The 12979-nt window shown below is 42.6% G+C and overlaps 1 protein-coding gene across 1 annotated transcript in view; it reads right to left on the bottom strand.

Annotated features, from left to right (window-relative positions):
- slc5a12 (solute carrier family 5 member 12) overlaps positions 1-1746 on the bottom strand; it is a 73433-nt gene extending 71687 nt beyond the window's left edge. The window contains exon 1 of the mRNA XM_068046487.1: positions 1118-1746. Within this exon, the coding sequence (XP_067902588.1) occupies positions 1118-1474 (357 nt within the window). The 5' untranslated portion in view covers positions 1475-1746. The remainder of the gene's footprint in view (positions 1-1117) is intronic.
- Between the last annotated feature and the right edge of the window lie 11233 nt (positions 1747-12979).

Genomic DNA, 12979 nt, shown 5'->3' with positions numbered 1-12979 from the left:
CTACCTAACCCAAATGGACTGCAGCGGTTCAAGAAGGCAGCTCACCACCACCTTCTCAAGGGCAATTAGGGATGGGCAATAAATGCTGGCCTAGCTAGCGAAACCCACATCCTGGAGTTCTGATAAAGGCCACTGACCTGAAACGTTAACTGTGCTTCTCTCTCCATAGATGATGCCAGACCTGCTGAGTATTTCCAGCATTTCTTGTTTTTATTACCTAAGCAGGTCTTGCATAGTTTGCCTTATCTCTAGAAATTGACGTGATTCTACCGGCAGTTTAGAAAATCTCCAGAATGGGTAAAGACAATTTCTTGAGAACTTACTGCAGTGATCAGCTGGAAATGTAACAAGTGATTTTTTTACTGCACATTGACTGAGTAAATCAACAAAAATTCAACTGGACCTACAAAAGTTTACAATTTGCAATATACAAAAGACACTTCATAATAGTTATTGTAAATGGACCTGTTCAATGGGAAAAAAGTCAGATATTTAAAATAAGTTTGAATATATATAACATGCTGAACTTATCCTTTTTCAAATATTTCATGTTTAAATATGTAACACAAAATGTTGTATTTAAATACAGTGGATCAAAATTTTAAATGCTCACAGAAATCGTCATCGAATTATTCATGTGGATTTAAAAAGAAAATGATTTCGTCGTAGAGTTTTTCAGAGGCAATAAGCTGTTTTGAAGTTGTGATAAAATCCATACAGCAAGCATTAGGTTTATTTAGCTACACCTTCTCTGACTTCCTGCAATAAAGAAGTCATTGAACCTGCGACAATATAGCGCCAAACAAACCACTGAGCGACATACGTGTTACTTTTTTTTAAAACAACAGCTTATATTTATATAGCACCTTTCATGTAATAAAATGTCCCAAGACACTTCACAGAAACATTATAAAACAAAATATGGCACAGAGTCGCATAGGGGATTATTGGGGCAGATGACCAAAAACTGGGTCAAAGAGGTCAGTTTTAAGAAGCGCCTTAACGGAAGAAAGTGAAAGAGAGGCAGAGATGTTTAGGGAGGGAGTTCCAGAGCTCAGGGCAGCTGAAGGAACGGCCACCAAATGGTGGAGTGATTAATTGATTTTATTCATCTCACCTCATATGTGCTGGCAATTCCTGATCTGTAAAAGACTGGTAGGAAGAGCTCTGCTGTGAAGATGACGACAAAAGTGAAGGCGATGCAGAAGAGGATGAAAGAAGCCCCATAACGATAAACCTCCGAGGGGCCTCCTAACACGGTCACTGCAGACATGAAACTGGCGGTGAGAGAGAGGGCCACTGGACCACAAACCATCTGTCTCCCTCCTACCAGAAACTCTCGGGAGGTAACATTCTTTCTTTCTTTGATGGCAAAGAAGACCCCTATCCCGGAAGAAATGACAAAGAGAGATGCAAAAACGACATAATCCCATGCTGTAAAAGTTCCCACACCTGGATTTGCAAACTGAGTCATTTTTCTTCTTCTAAACGTAATTCTGACACATATATTTGTTCCTTCAGATATAAGCCTCTAGTGAACAATTATCAACAAGATTTGTTGTTGGGTGCTTCCCCATCAGCAGGCTTCTCCTGTTTAAAACTGACACCCACTTCTTTTCAGGAGATATGTTCTCAAAGGAATGAAATAAAAGGCCTCTCAAACAGCACATTTAGAGCTCAAGCAGCCCAACCTATAATGATAGTCTGCAGTCCTAGAAAAATGTTCATAAGGTTATGACGACAGCTGAAGAAGTCCCAATAAAATTTACCAAGCAATCACTGACGCTCTTCAGCTTTCAGCCAGTTAAAGATTAGACTGACCACTGAACCAAGGAGAAAAGTCCTGTTTACAATTCAGCAATATTTTGTAATGATTTTAATTAGTATCCTAAACTATTCTCCGCACCAGTTAACAAGGTCATGTAGTTCACATTTGGAAAAGTATTGGAGTTCAAATTGACCAGAAAATGAACTCTTGGATTATCTATTTTTAACATCACTATTGTCAACTGATTTACAGTTTAGGCAGTCCGAGGCTCAATAAAACAATTATTTACAGATAAGTCGGACAAATGATGTTAATTGATAACATATAAAGCTTAATTTGGCACATTTTTGAGAGCACAATCTAGAAAGAAAGGAAAATCAATGCTCTACGGAAAAGTCAACTTGAATAAACAAAAGGGGGCAGAAACTTTTATAGGGGCGGCATATCCCAGAGTAAATGTCAGGCACATTCACCTGGGACGTCCAGGGATAACTATGTCAAAGCTGGCAAGACAGGGAGAGATTTCTTGTTTTAAATATCTGAGTTGGGCACCTGTGCCATTGAGACACAGATCTGGCACCTTTCTACTAAAGGTTGTAAATATTTCTTCAATTTTTGTTTAATTTATTCATTCACAGAATATGGCCAATGCTGGCAAGGCCAATATGTATTGCCCATCCCTAATTGCCCTTGAGAAGGCGAGCTGCCTTCTTGGTCTGCTGCAGCTCACAGTGCTGTTAGGGAGTTCCAGTACTTTAGCCGAATGACGATGGGTTTTATTTCTTTATTTATTATTTTTTATTTATTTAGAGATACAGCACTGAAACAGGCCCTTCAGCCCACCGAGTCTGTGCTGACCATCAACCACCCATTTATACTAATCCTACATTAATCCCATATTCCTACCACATCCCCACAATTCCCCTACCACCTACCTACACTAGGGGCAATTTACAATGGCCAATTTACCTATCAACCTGCAAGTCTTTGGCTGTGGGAGGAAACCGGAGCACCCAGCGAAAACCCACACGGTCACATGGAGAACTTGCAAACTCCGCACAGGCAGTACTCAGAATTGAACCCGGATTGCTGGAGCTGTGAGGCTGCGGTGCTAACCATATTTCCAAGTCAGGATGGTGTGTGACTTGCAGGGGAAATTGGAGGTGTGGTGTTCCCTTGCACCTGCTGCCCCTGTCCTTCCTTGTGGTAGAATGCGTAGGTTTGGGTGGTGCTGTTGAAGAAGTATTGGTGAGTTTCTGCAGTGTATCTTGTAGATGGAACACACAGCAGTCCTATTGCACCAGTAGTGGAGGGAGTAAATATTTATGGTGGTGGATGGGTTGTCAATCAAATGGGCTTTGCCCTGGTTAGTTTTGAGTTTCTTGAGTATTGTTGGAGCTGTACTCATCCAGACAAGTGGAGAGTATTGCATCACATTCCTAACTTGTGCCTTGTTGGTAATGGAAAGGCTTTGGGGAGTCAGGAGGTGTCTCATTCACCAGCAACTATCCAGACTCTTGTAGCCACAGTATTTATCTGGCTTGCCCAGTTAAGTTTCTGGTCAATGATGACCCTCGGGATGTTTATAGTGGGGGATTTGATGATAGAAATATCATTGGCCAAGGGAAGATGGTTAGATACTCACTTGTTGGTAATGATCATTGCCTGGCACTTGTGTGGCACGAATGTTACTTACCACTTATCAGCCCTAGCCTGAATGTTGTCCAGGTCTTGCTGCATGTGGGCACTGCGAAGTTGCAAATGGAACAGAGCACTGTGTAATCATCAGTGAACATCCCTACTTCTGAGCTTATGCTGGAGGGAAGGTTATTGATGAGGCAGCTGAAGATGATTGGGTCTAGGTGGCTGCTCTAGGGAATCCTACAACAATGTCCTAGGGCTGAGATGATTGGTAACTATGGTATGACTTCAATCAGTGAAGAGCTTTCCCCCAATCCTATAGACTCCAATTTTACTAGTCAAATGCTGCCTTGACATCAAGGGCACTCACTCCTACTTCACCTCTGGAATTCAACTATTTTGTCCAAGATTGGGCCAAAGGTGTAATGAGGTCTGGAGCCAAGTGATCCTGGCAGAACAGATTTATTGAAATCTGTTAATCACAACTGATTGCTGCATTTTCACTTGTCCATCAGAACAGTGGATGTTAAAATAATCACAAGAACTTTCCTTCCTGACAGCATTTTAGTTTTGTCCATGTTCCTTTTAGAGGTCATGTAAAATCTGCTCCACTCTAGACTTTAATCTACTCTTATTATTGAAGGGAAACTTCTCCAAAACTTTGCTTGATCCAAAGATATTTGAGTAGAACTCCACAGCATTTACCTGCACCATCATTCTTCAAACCTAGCTTTCCACTGATAGCATTTCCAAGTTCTCAGCAATACATAAACCATTATATTGCCTGAGTGACTTACTAAGATGCTATTGGTATTGAATCGGTGCCAGATTATGTATTCATTGGTTCTGATGAAAGGTCACTGACTTGAAACGTTAACTTTGCTTCTCTCTCCACAGGTGCTACCAGACCTGCTGAGAATTTCCAGCACTTTTTTGTTTTTGTTTCAGATTTCCAGCATCTGCAGTATTTTGCTTTTATTTTATATTATTATGCATTCCTTGAATAAGTGCTGCAAATATCAGCTTGCCAATTAACTGTGTACAGGATAAATATGTTTTTATTGTTTTTACTCCCAGTTGCAGATATGAATCATAAGGCACATGACCTTAGAAATTCAAAGGGGTGTACCCATTGTACAGATGTAAAATGAGCAGTTTGGTTCATTCAAGATCAAAAAGTGTCTTCCGTATTGGATCAGGCTGCTCAGCTGGTAACTAAGGTCTACACCGGAAGCTGAAATCAGGGGCCTAATTCCGTTTTGGAGCCAAACTGGACTGCGCCTGGCCCCATCTTCAGGCATTCAGCTGCCAAACTAGTGGGGCCACCCCACAAAAAAGACCATGTTAAAAGTTTGTTTTAATTCCCCACCTTCCAACTCCAAGCTCTCCTGAAAGTCTCAGTTGGCGTACAAACTCAACAATCTTACTGCCTCTTGATGACCAACAAAAAGCCTCTGAAGCCACAACCACTCCTTGTTTGCTGGGACCATCCGAATTAGGCCTATGGATCAAGTTGCCATTGTCTTGATGCCGGCTTCACGATGCTATAGGTATGTGAAGAGAAAAAGATTGGTGAAGACAAATGTAGGTCCCTTACAGTCAGAAACAGGGGAATTTATTATGGGGAATAAAGAAATGGCTGACCAACTAAATGCATACTTTGGTTCTGTCTTCACAAAGGAGGACACAAATATCATACCAGAAATGTTGGCGAACACAGGGCTTAGTGAGAGAGAGGAACTGAAAGAAATCAATATTAGTAGAGAAATGGTGTTGGGGAAATTGATGGGATTGAAGGCTGATAAATCCCCAGGGCCTGATGGTATGCATCCCAGAGTACTTAAGGAAGTAGCCCTAGAAATAGTGGATGCATTGGTGGTCATCTTCCAAGATTCTATAGACTCTGGAACAGTTCCTACAGATTGGAGGGTAGCTAATGTAACCCCACTATTTAAAAAGGGAGGTAGAGAAAAAAGGAAATTATAGACCAATCAGCCTGACGTCAGTAGTGGGGAAAATTCTAGAGTCCATTATCAAAGATTTTATAGCAGAGCACTTAGAGAACAGTGGAAGAATCGGACAGAGTCAGCATGGATTTAGGAAAGGGAAATCATGCTTGACAAATCGACTAGAATTCTTCGAGGATGTAACTAGTAGAGTTGATGAGGGGGAGTCAGTGGATGTGGTTTATTTGGACTTTCAGAAGGCTTTCGATAAGGTCTCACATAAGAGATTAGCATGTAAAATTAAAGCACATGGGATTGGGGGTAGTGTAGTGCGATGGATAGAAAATTGGTTGGCGGACAGGAAACAAAGAGTAGGGATAAATGGATCTTTTTCCGAATGGCAGGCAGTGACTAGTGGGGTGCCGCAGGGATCAGTGCTAGGACCCCAGCTATTCACAATATACATTAATGATTTAGATGAGGGAACTAAATGTAATATCTCCAAATTTGCAGATGACACAAAACTGAGTGGGAGGGTGAGTTGTGAGGAGGATGCAGAGAGGCTTCAGGGTGATTTGGACAAAGAAGATGTTTCTATGCACGTGCAGCGCGCGCTACTCCGCAATCCTCAGGTGCTGTCATATTTCCAGGCCATCGTTTTTTGCTGTAGAATCAACATCTTCTTATTCACCTTTCTGTACATTTTTCTTGGAGAATTTGGCCTTGTTAAAATCAGTTAAAATAAGGTGGATGTCAACAGGTCCATCACCTGGACTACTATTAGAGCAATGGGAATTTGGCTGCATGTTCAGTAATGGGATGCAAGTAGCTTGCAGTGGAAGTTTCATTTTTTAAATAAGTATTTTTATATCATGTCTTGCATGAGGAAAAGTCCCACTAGCTTCTTGGAAGACCTTGCATGCAAACAAAAAAGTTATTTTTTGAATGGGAATGGAATCCTTCTCATGTCAAAAATCCAGTGTCAACTTCAAACTCTTCCAAGTCAGGTAAAGTATAGCCAAATATAGAGTAAACTTACTTCAGTCTCAACCTCAGAATTGCAGCACCTGTAGGATGGCTTTCCCATTTTGCACTCCAACAATTTTTGCACTCTTGCCTTTCCAAATGAGATGGTTTTTTAGTGCCAAATTAAGGACAATTTTGTGTTGTCAGCTCACATCCAGTAGGAACTGAATTGTGTCTTCTTCTTCTTCTTCTTCTTCTTTGGCCTCCTTGTCTCGACAAACAATGGGTAAGCGCCTGGAGGTGGTCAGTGGTTTGTGGAGCAGCACCTGGATTGGCTATAAAAGCCAATTCTAGATTGACAGACTCTTCCACAGGTGCTGCAGATAAAATTGTTTGTCAGGGCTGTTACACAGTTGGCTCTCCCCTTGCGCTTCTGTCTTTTTTCCTGCCAACAGCTAAGTCTCTTCGACTCGCCACACTTTAGCCCTGCCTTTATGGCTGTCCGCCAGCTCTGGCGATCACTGGCAACTGACTCCCACAACTTGTAGTCAATGTCACAGGACTTCATGTCGCGTTTGCAGATGTCTTTAAAGCGGAGACATGGGCGGCCGGTGGGTCTGACACCAGTGACGAGCTAGCTGTACAATGTGTCCTTGGGGATCCTGCCATCTTCCATGCGGCTCACATGGCCAAGCCAACTCAAGCGCCATTGGCGCAGCAGGGTGTATATGCTGGGGATGTTAGCAGCCTTAGGACACTTACAACTAGCAGCCAGAACACAAAATATTTTTCAAGTGCTTGTCTACTGAATGTACGATCAAGAAATTCAAATTGCGAAAAGCAAAGGGTCCGCATGCCAGTCAATGCTGGCTTGAGATCAGAGACGTATTCAGCTTTGGGCCTCATTTAAATGCTGACGGGCAGCTGCTGCACGTGTCAAGTGGGTGCCTCCATGTTAGCTCACTAGTCAGGAAGTGTGGAAAATTGGGCGGCTCTGAACCAGAGGCAGCTTTGAATAATCTTTAGCACAAACGTGAAAATGCAAGATCGGGAGTAGCAATTCTCCTTGTTGCCACGTTGCACTCCTGCACCTGCTTTCTTTGTGAGGAAGAAGTTGTATGTGAGTTTTACACATTGTATGGCACAAAACTCTGAAGCAAGAGACCAGTAAAGCTGTGAAGTATGCTGTTTTCCAACTGCCATAAGTACATCTCCAGATAAATACACCAGCACATGAGCAGGGAGTTAATCATACATCTAACTGCAACATGAATCAGAGCCAACAGCCTCATGTTTGTTCCTCTGATAAAAGACCATGCTCTTCCACATCAGTGAAAGAAAATCCCATCCATTAAACTAGATTCTACAACTTTCATCACAAAGAACCAGAGCACCAATAGAGTCACATCACAACTGAAACCCCTATCAGGGAATATGAATGATTTCTCAGAACAAGTACTGAGAAATACATCACCTTGTATTTGGGTGAGATACCTTAATTAACACTGAAGCAAATTTCACCAAATGACAAACAGAACAGTAAATGGCAGAACCCTTAGGAGTATTGACAGGCAGAGAGATCTGGGCGTACAGTTCCACAGGTCACTGAAAGTGGCAACACAGGTGGATAAGGTAGTCAAGAAGGCATATGGCATGCTTGCCTTCATCGGTCGGAGCATAGAGTATAAAAATTGGCAAGTCATACTGCAGCTGTACAGAACTTTAGTTAGGCCACACTTGGAATATTGCGTGCAGTTCTGGTCGCCACACTACCAGAAGGGCGTGGAGGCTTTGGAGAGGGTACAGAAGAGGTTTACCAGGATGTTGCCTGGTCTGGAGGGCATTAGCTATGAGGCGAGGTTGGATAAACTCGGATTGTTTTCACTGGAACGACGGAGGTAGAGGGGCAACATGATAGAGGTTTACAAAGTTATGAGCAGCATGGATAGAGTGGATAGTCAGAAGCTTTTTCCCAGGGTGGAAGAGTCAGTTACTGGGGGACATAGGTTTAAGGTGAGAGGGGCAAAGTTTAGAGGGGATGTGTGAGGCAAGTTCTTTACACAGAGGGTGGTGAGTGCCTGGAACTTGCTGCCAGGGGAGGTGGTGGAAGCAGGTACAATAGCGACATTTAAGAGGCATCTTGACAAATATATGAATAGGATGGGAATAGAGGGATACGGTCCCCAGAAGTGCAGAAGGTTTTAGTTTAGGCAGGCATCAAGATCGGCGCAGGCTTGGAGGGCCAAATGGCCTGTTCCTGTGCTGTACTGTTCTTTGTTCTTTGTAGAACAGAACAAAAGACAAATTTCAAGGAACACTACCCAAAAATGGCAATAAGATACTGTCATATAAATAAAATAAAGTCCCAAAGGTCGAGACATAGAGAAGACTTCAGTCTAACGTTGACTTTGGTTGCTAGATGAACAGGATGAAAATTGTTGAAAAGGTTTTGGTATGTAATACCCAAATGAAAAACTGTTTTGCATGTTTTGTTTTGTTATTTTTGTTTGTCTGAGGCCATGTATCTGTACAGAAAGTTATGGAAGCATAATAGGTTAACTATCATTTAATTAGATTATTTTACAAAGAAAAAAGGGATATTTTTCACTTTCATCAAATATGAAGAAGTCCTTTTAATCTGATCAATTTACAAAACTAAATTTCATCTGGAATTTCTAAGACACAGAAGGATTTGTTGTTATTTATATATTGGAACACACAACTCCTGGAATGAGCGTCCTTGTACATACAACCTGCTTGATTGGATCAACTGAATGCCAGACAAGTTTAAGCTAAACTGAACTGACCTCCAAATGAAATAAAAAAAGACTTGCATTTATATCCAGCCTTTCATAGGCACCGACCACCAGATGTCCCAAAGTGGTTTACAGCCGATTAAGTACTTTTGAAATGTAGTCATTGTTGCAATAAAATGAAACTCTTATGGTTTTTGGATTTGTTTTACAAACTCAATGTGAGGAAATACTTTTTCAGGATGTATTACAGACATGGCACTTGAATTTTGGCGAATTTGACATGAAGCATCTGGAATGACATAAGCATTGGACATTTGTCTCCAAGGGCATTTTCATATTCCACGCAGTAAATCCCAACTACCAGTGGAATTCAGGCAAGACCAGGAAATTGTGTAACCAACACCTCTGCCTCTTCCATGTTGAAAGTGTGCCCCCCCCCCAAGTTTTTGGCTTGGCTGTACATTTGTGTTTGTTATTCCCACTCATGAAGCATAAAACTACCACACGGACAAGGTCCTTCTTCAAGTGGAAGTGCTTCCCAACAAAATTTTCATCCAAGTAAACCATGTATTAAATATGTTTATTTAAAGTCTCAAGAGGGATTGAAGGATACACATTTTAATGCATTTGTCATAAAATACCTGTGCTGAATTTTTTTTAACTTGTCTTTCATATGACCATTAACCTTATCAGCAGGCTTAATTTCCAACGGCATAGAAAATATCCTTTTCAATGTAATGTGTAATCTGCATCCATTTATCTTATGCAAAGAAAATTGATGCAAAGACAGTGTCTCAACTTAGTAAGAGTGTTTACCAGTTTTCCATTTGAAGAAAGGAGAATTCATTTGACATATTCCAGGAGCTGGAGTATAGAATATATTGTTTTGGGCACGAGTCACAATTCGCGACCTGTCCATGCCAGTTCTGTAGGAAGTGGGCAGCATAAAAATTTGGTGCTCCCACCTCATTAGTATGATTGTAGCATGAGACCGAGTATCTTCCTTGTTCCTGGCTGCCTCTGTGCTCAGCAGGGGGCTGATTAGCATGGTGCTGATAGCCTGTGGTGCAGCAAGCCTGTTCTGAAAGGCAATATGTCCCTTTTAAAGGGAAACTGCACTGAATAATGTTGCTGGAATTTAAAACCTGGAAAATGGAACACCAGGGCAGAGAGAGAATTCCAGGGTGAAGGATGCAGCACTGGAGACATTAGTGGTGGAGGCGGGAATAAAGAGAGATGCTATGTTCCCACGGTGGGGATGGAGGTGGCAGGAGGCCCTCAAGGGCTACCCTCAGAAGGGAGTGAGAGCATGGAAGTCAACTACTGAAGTCTGGACCCAAGGACCAGGCAGCAGTGCCTCAAGAAGTCAAATGACCTCACATGAGTAGTCAAAGTCAGTGAATGCATCTTCACATGCATTTCCTACCCATCAGTCACCCAGCAGCTCTCCCTGGTACTCAGGACTGTCACCTCACCCTCACACACCTACCAATGCTGCCAGGCCCACAACCACCTCGCACTGCCCCAACATACCTCCAGCTATTCAGCTATGACATGCATATCACCCAAAAACAATTATACAGAATCACTAACATTCTTCCCTCGCTCTTGCAGGACAAAGTGATACGCAATAGAAGGGAGCAGGTGGGGGGACAAGGATGCTTGCATCTCCTGAGCTCTAAGAAGGATCTTTCTCTCAGCATCATGGGACCAGCTAAAACTGAGACCATGGCATCCAGTGTTGCTGAGAACATTGGTGATGGTCCTGCCTTACGTTCCTTTCATAGCTCCCAGCACACCCTCATCCTGCTATCTGTCATGTTAAGCAAGCTGCTGCTGGTGTGAGCATGGAACTCTTGCTTCCCACCCCAACCCCCTTCCCTCACACCAAACTTCTCCTTCTGAGTTCCTGCATTCAGACACCCAGGAGCTGCCACTTGCCCCTGCTGCCTGCCAAGCCACAGAAGCCCAGGGAAGAAGAAAGAGAGATGCGGTGGTGTAGTGGTAATATCACTAGACAAGTAATCCAGAGCCCAAGCTAATGCTCTAGGGAATAAAAGCAAAATACTGCAGATGCTGGAAATCTGAAATAAAAACAAGAAATTCTGGAAATACTCAGCAGGTCTGGCAGCATCTGTGGAGAGAGAAGCAAAGTTAATATTTCAGGTCAGTGACCTTTCATCAGAACTGGCAAAGGTTAGAAATGTAATAGGTTTTAAGCAAATAAAGCAGTGATGGGGCAAGAGATAACAAAAGGGAAGGTGTTGATAGGACAAGGTCACAGAAAATAACTGACCAGAATGTCATGGAGCAAAGGCAAATGGTATGTTAATGGTGTGCTGAAAGACGAAGTGTTAGTGCAGAGAGGGTGTTAATTGACAGAAAAATGAACAGCCCTGGTCCAAAGCTCAAGCATGAAAAAAAAGTGGGCAGGCACAAGGTAAAAAAAATGAATGATGAAACAAACTCAAATAAAACAAACAAATAAAAAATAAAAAAATAACTAAAAATAAAAAGGTGGGCCCGTCATGCTCTGAAATTATTGAACTCAATGTTCAGTCCGGCAGGCTGTAGCGTGCCTAATCGGTAAATGAGATGCTGTTCCTCGAGCTTGCTTTGATGTTCACTGGAACACTGCAGCAAGCCCAGGACAGAGATGTGGGCATGAGAGCAGGGGGCAGTGTTGAAATGGCAAGCAGCTGGAAGCTCGGGTTATGCTTTTGGACTGAGCAGAGGTGTTCCACAAAGCAGTCACCCATTCTGCGTTTGGTCTCCCCAATGTAGAGGAGACGACATTGTGAGCAGCAAATACAGTATACTAAATTGAAAGAAGTACAAGTAAATCACTGCTTCACCTGAAAGGAGTGTTTGTGGCCTTGGATACTGAGGAGAGAGGGGGTAAAAGGGCAGGTATTACACTTCCTGCGATTGCATGGGAAGGGGACAAAGAGTTGGGGGTAATGTAGGAATAGACCAGGGTGTCACGGAGGGAACAATCCCTTTGGAATGCTGACAGGGGAGGGGAAGATGTGTTTGGTAGTGGTATCACGCTGGAGGTGGCGGAAATGGCAAAGGATGATCCTTTGGGTGTGGAGGCTAGTGGGGTGGAAAGTGAGGACAAGGGGAACCCTGTCACAGTTCTGGGAGGGAGGGGAAGGGATGAGGGTAGAGGTGAAGGAAATGGGCTGGACACGGTTGAGGGCCCTGTCAATCACAGTGGGGGGGAATCCTCGGTTGAAAAAAAAAGGAATACATATCAGAAGCGCTGTTGTGGATGGTTGGTCTCAGGACATGGGTTCGAATCCCACAATGCAGATGTTGAAATTTCAATTCAATTAATAAATTTGGAATTTTAAAAATAGCTAGTCTAATGGTGACCTTGAAACCATTGTCGATTATTGCAAAAACCCATCTATTTCATTAATGTCCTTTAGGGAAGGAAATCTGCTGTCTTTACCTGGTCTGGCCCATAGCAACATGGTTGACTCTTCAAAAAAATGCCCTCTGAAATGGCCTAGCAAGCCACTCAGTTCAAGGGAAATTAGGGATGGGCAATAAATGCTGACCTAGACAGTGATGCCCACATCCCACAAGTGAATTTAAAAAAAACACATTCCGAATGAAGAAGCAGCATCACCTGATCTGACAATCTGGATCCAGATTGTAAACCTCTAGTAGCTATTCTGGGTTCAAAGTCTGCAATACCGACAATGGTAGCATCAAGGTTGAGTGGTGGACTGTACTTCTCTTACAGTATGACTTCAACGTTGAATTTCGTATTCCAAAGGAGAATGCGAGAGCTGATGCACTGTCATGTTTGTTGCATGAAGACTCAAAAATAGGCTGTGAATGTGCAATCTTCGCAATGTAGATGAAAACTTTCCAATCACTGCAACTGAAAT

Source organism: Heterodontus francisci, chromosome 14, assembly GCF_036365525.1.
Source record: "Heterodontus francisci isolate sHetFra1 chromosome 14, sHetFra1.hap1, whole genome shotgun sequence".
Taxonomy (NCBI): domain Eukaryota; kingdom Metazoa; phylum Chordata; class Chondrichthyes; order Heterodontiformes; family Heterodontidae; genus Heterodontus; species Heterodontus francisci.
Note: the sequence above shows the minus strand (reverse complement) of the source record. Positions and strands in the feature narration are given on the sequence as shown.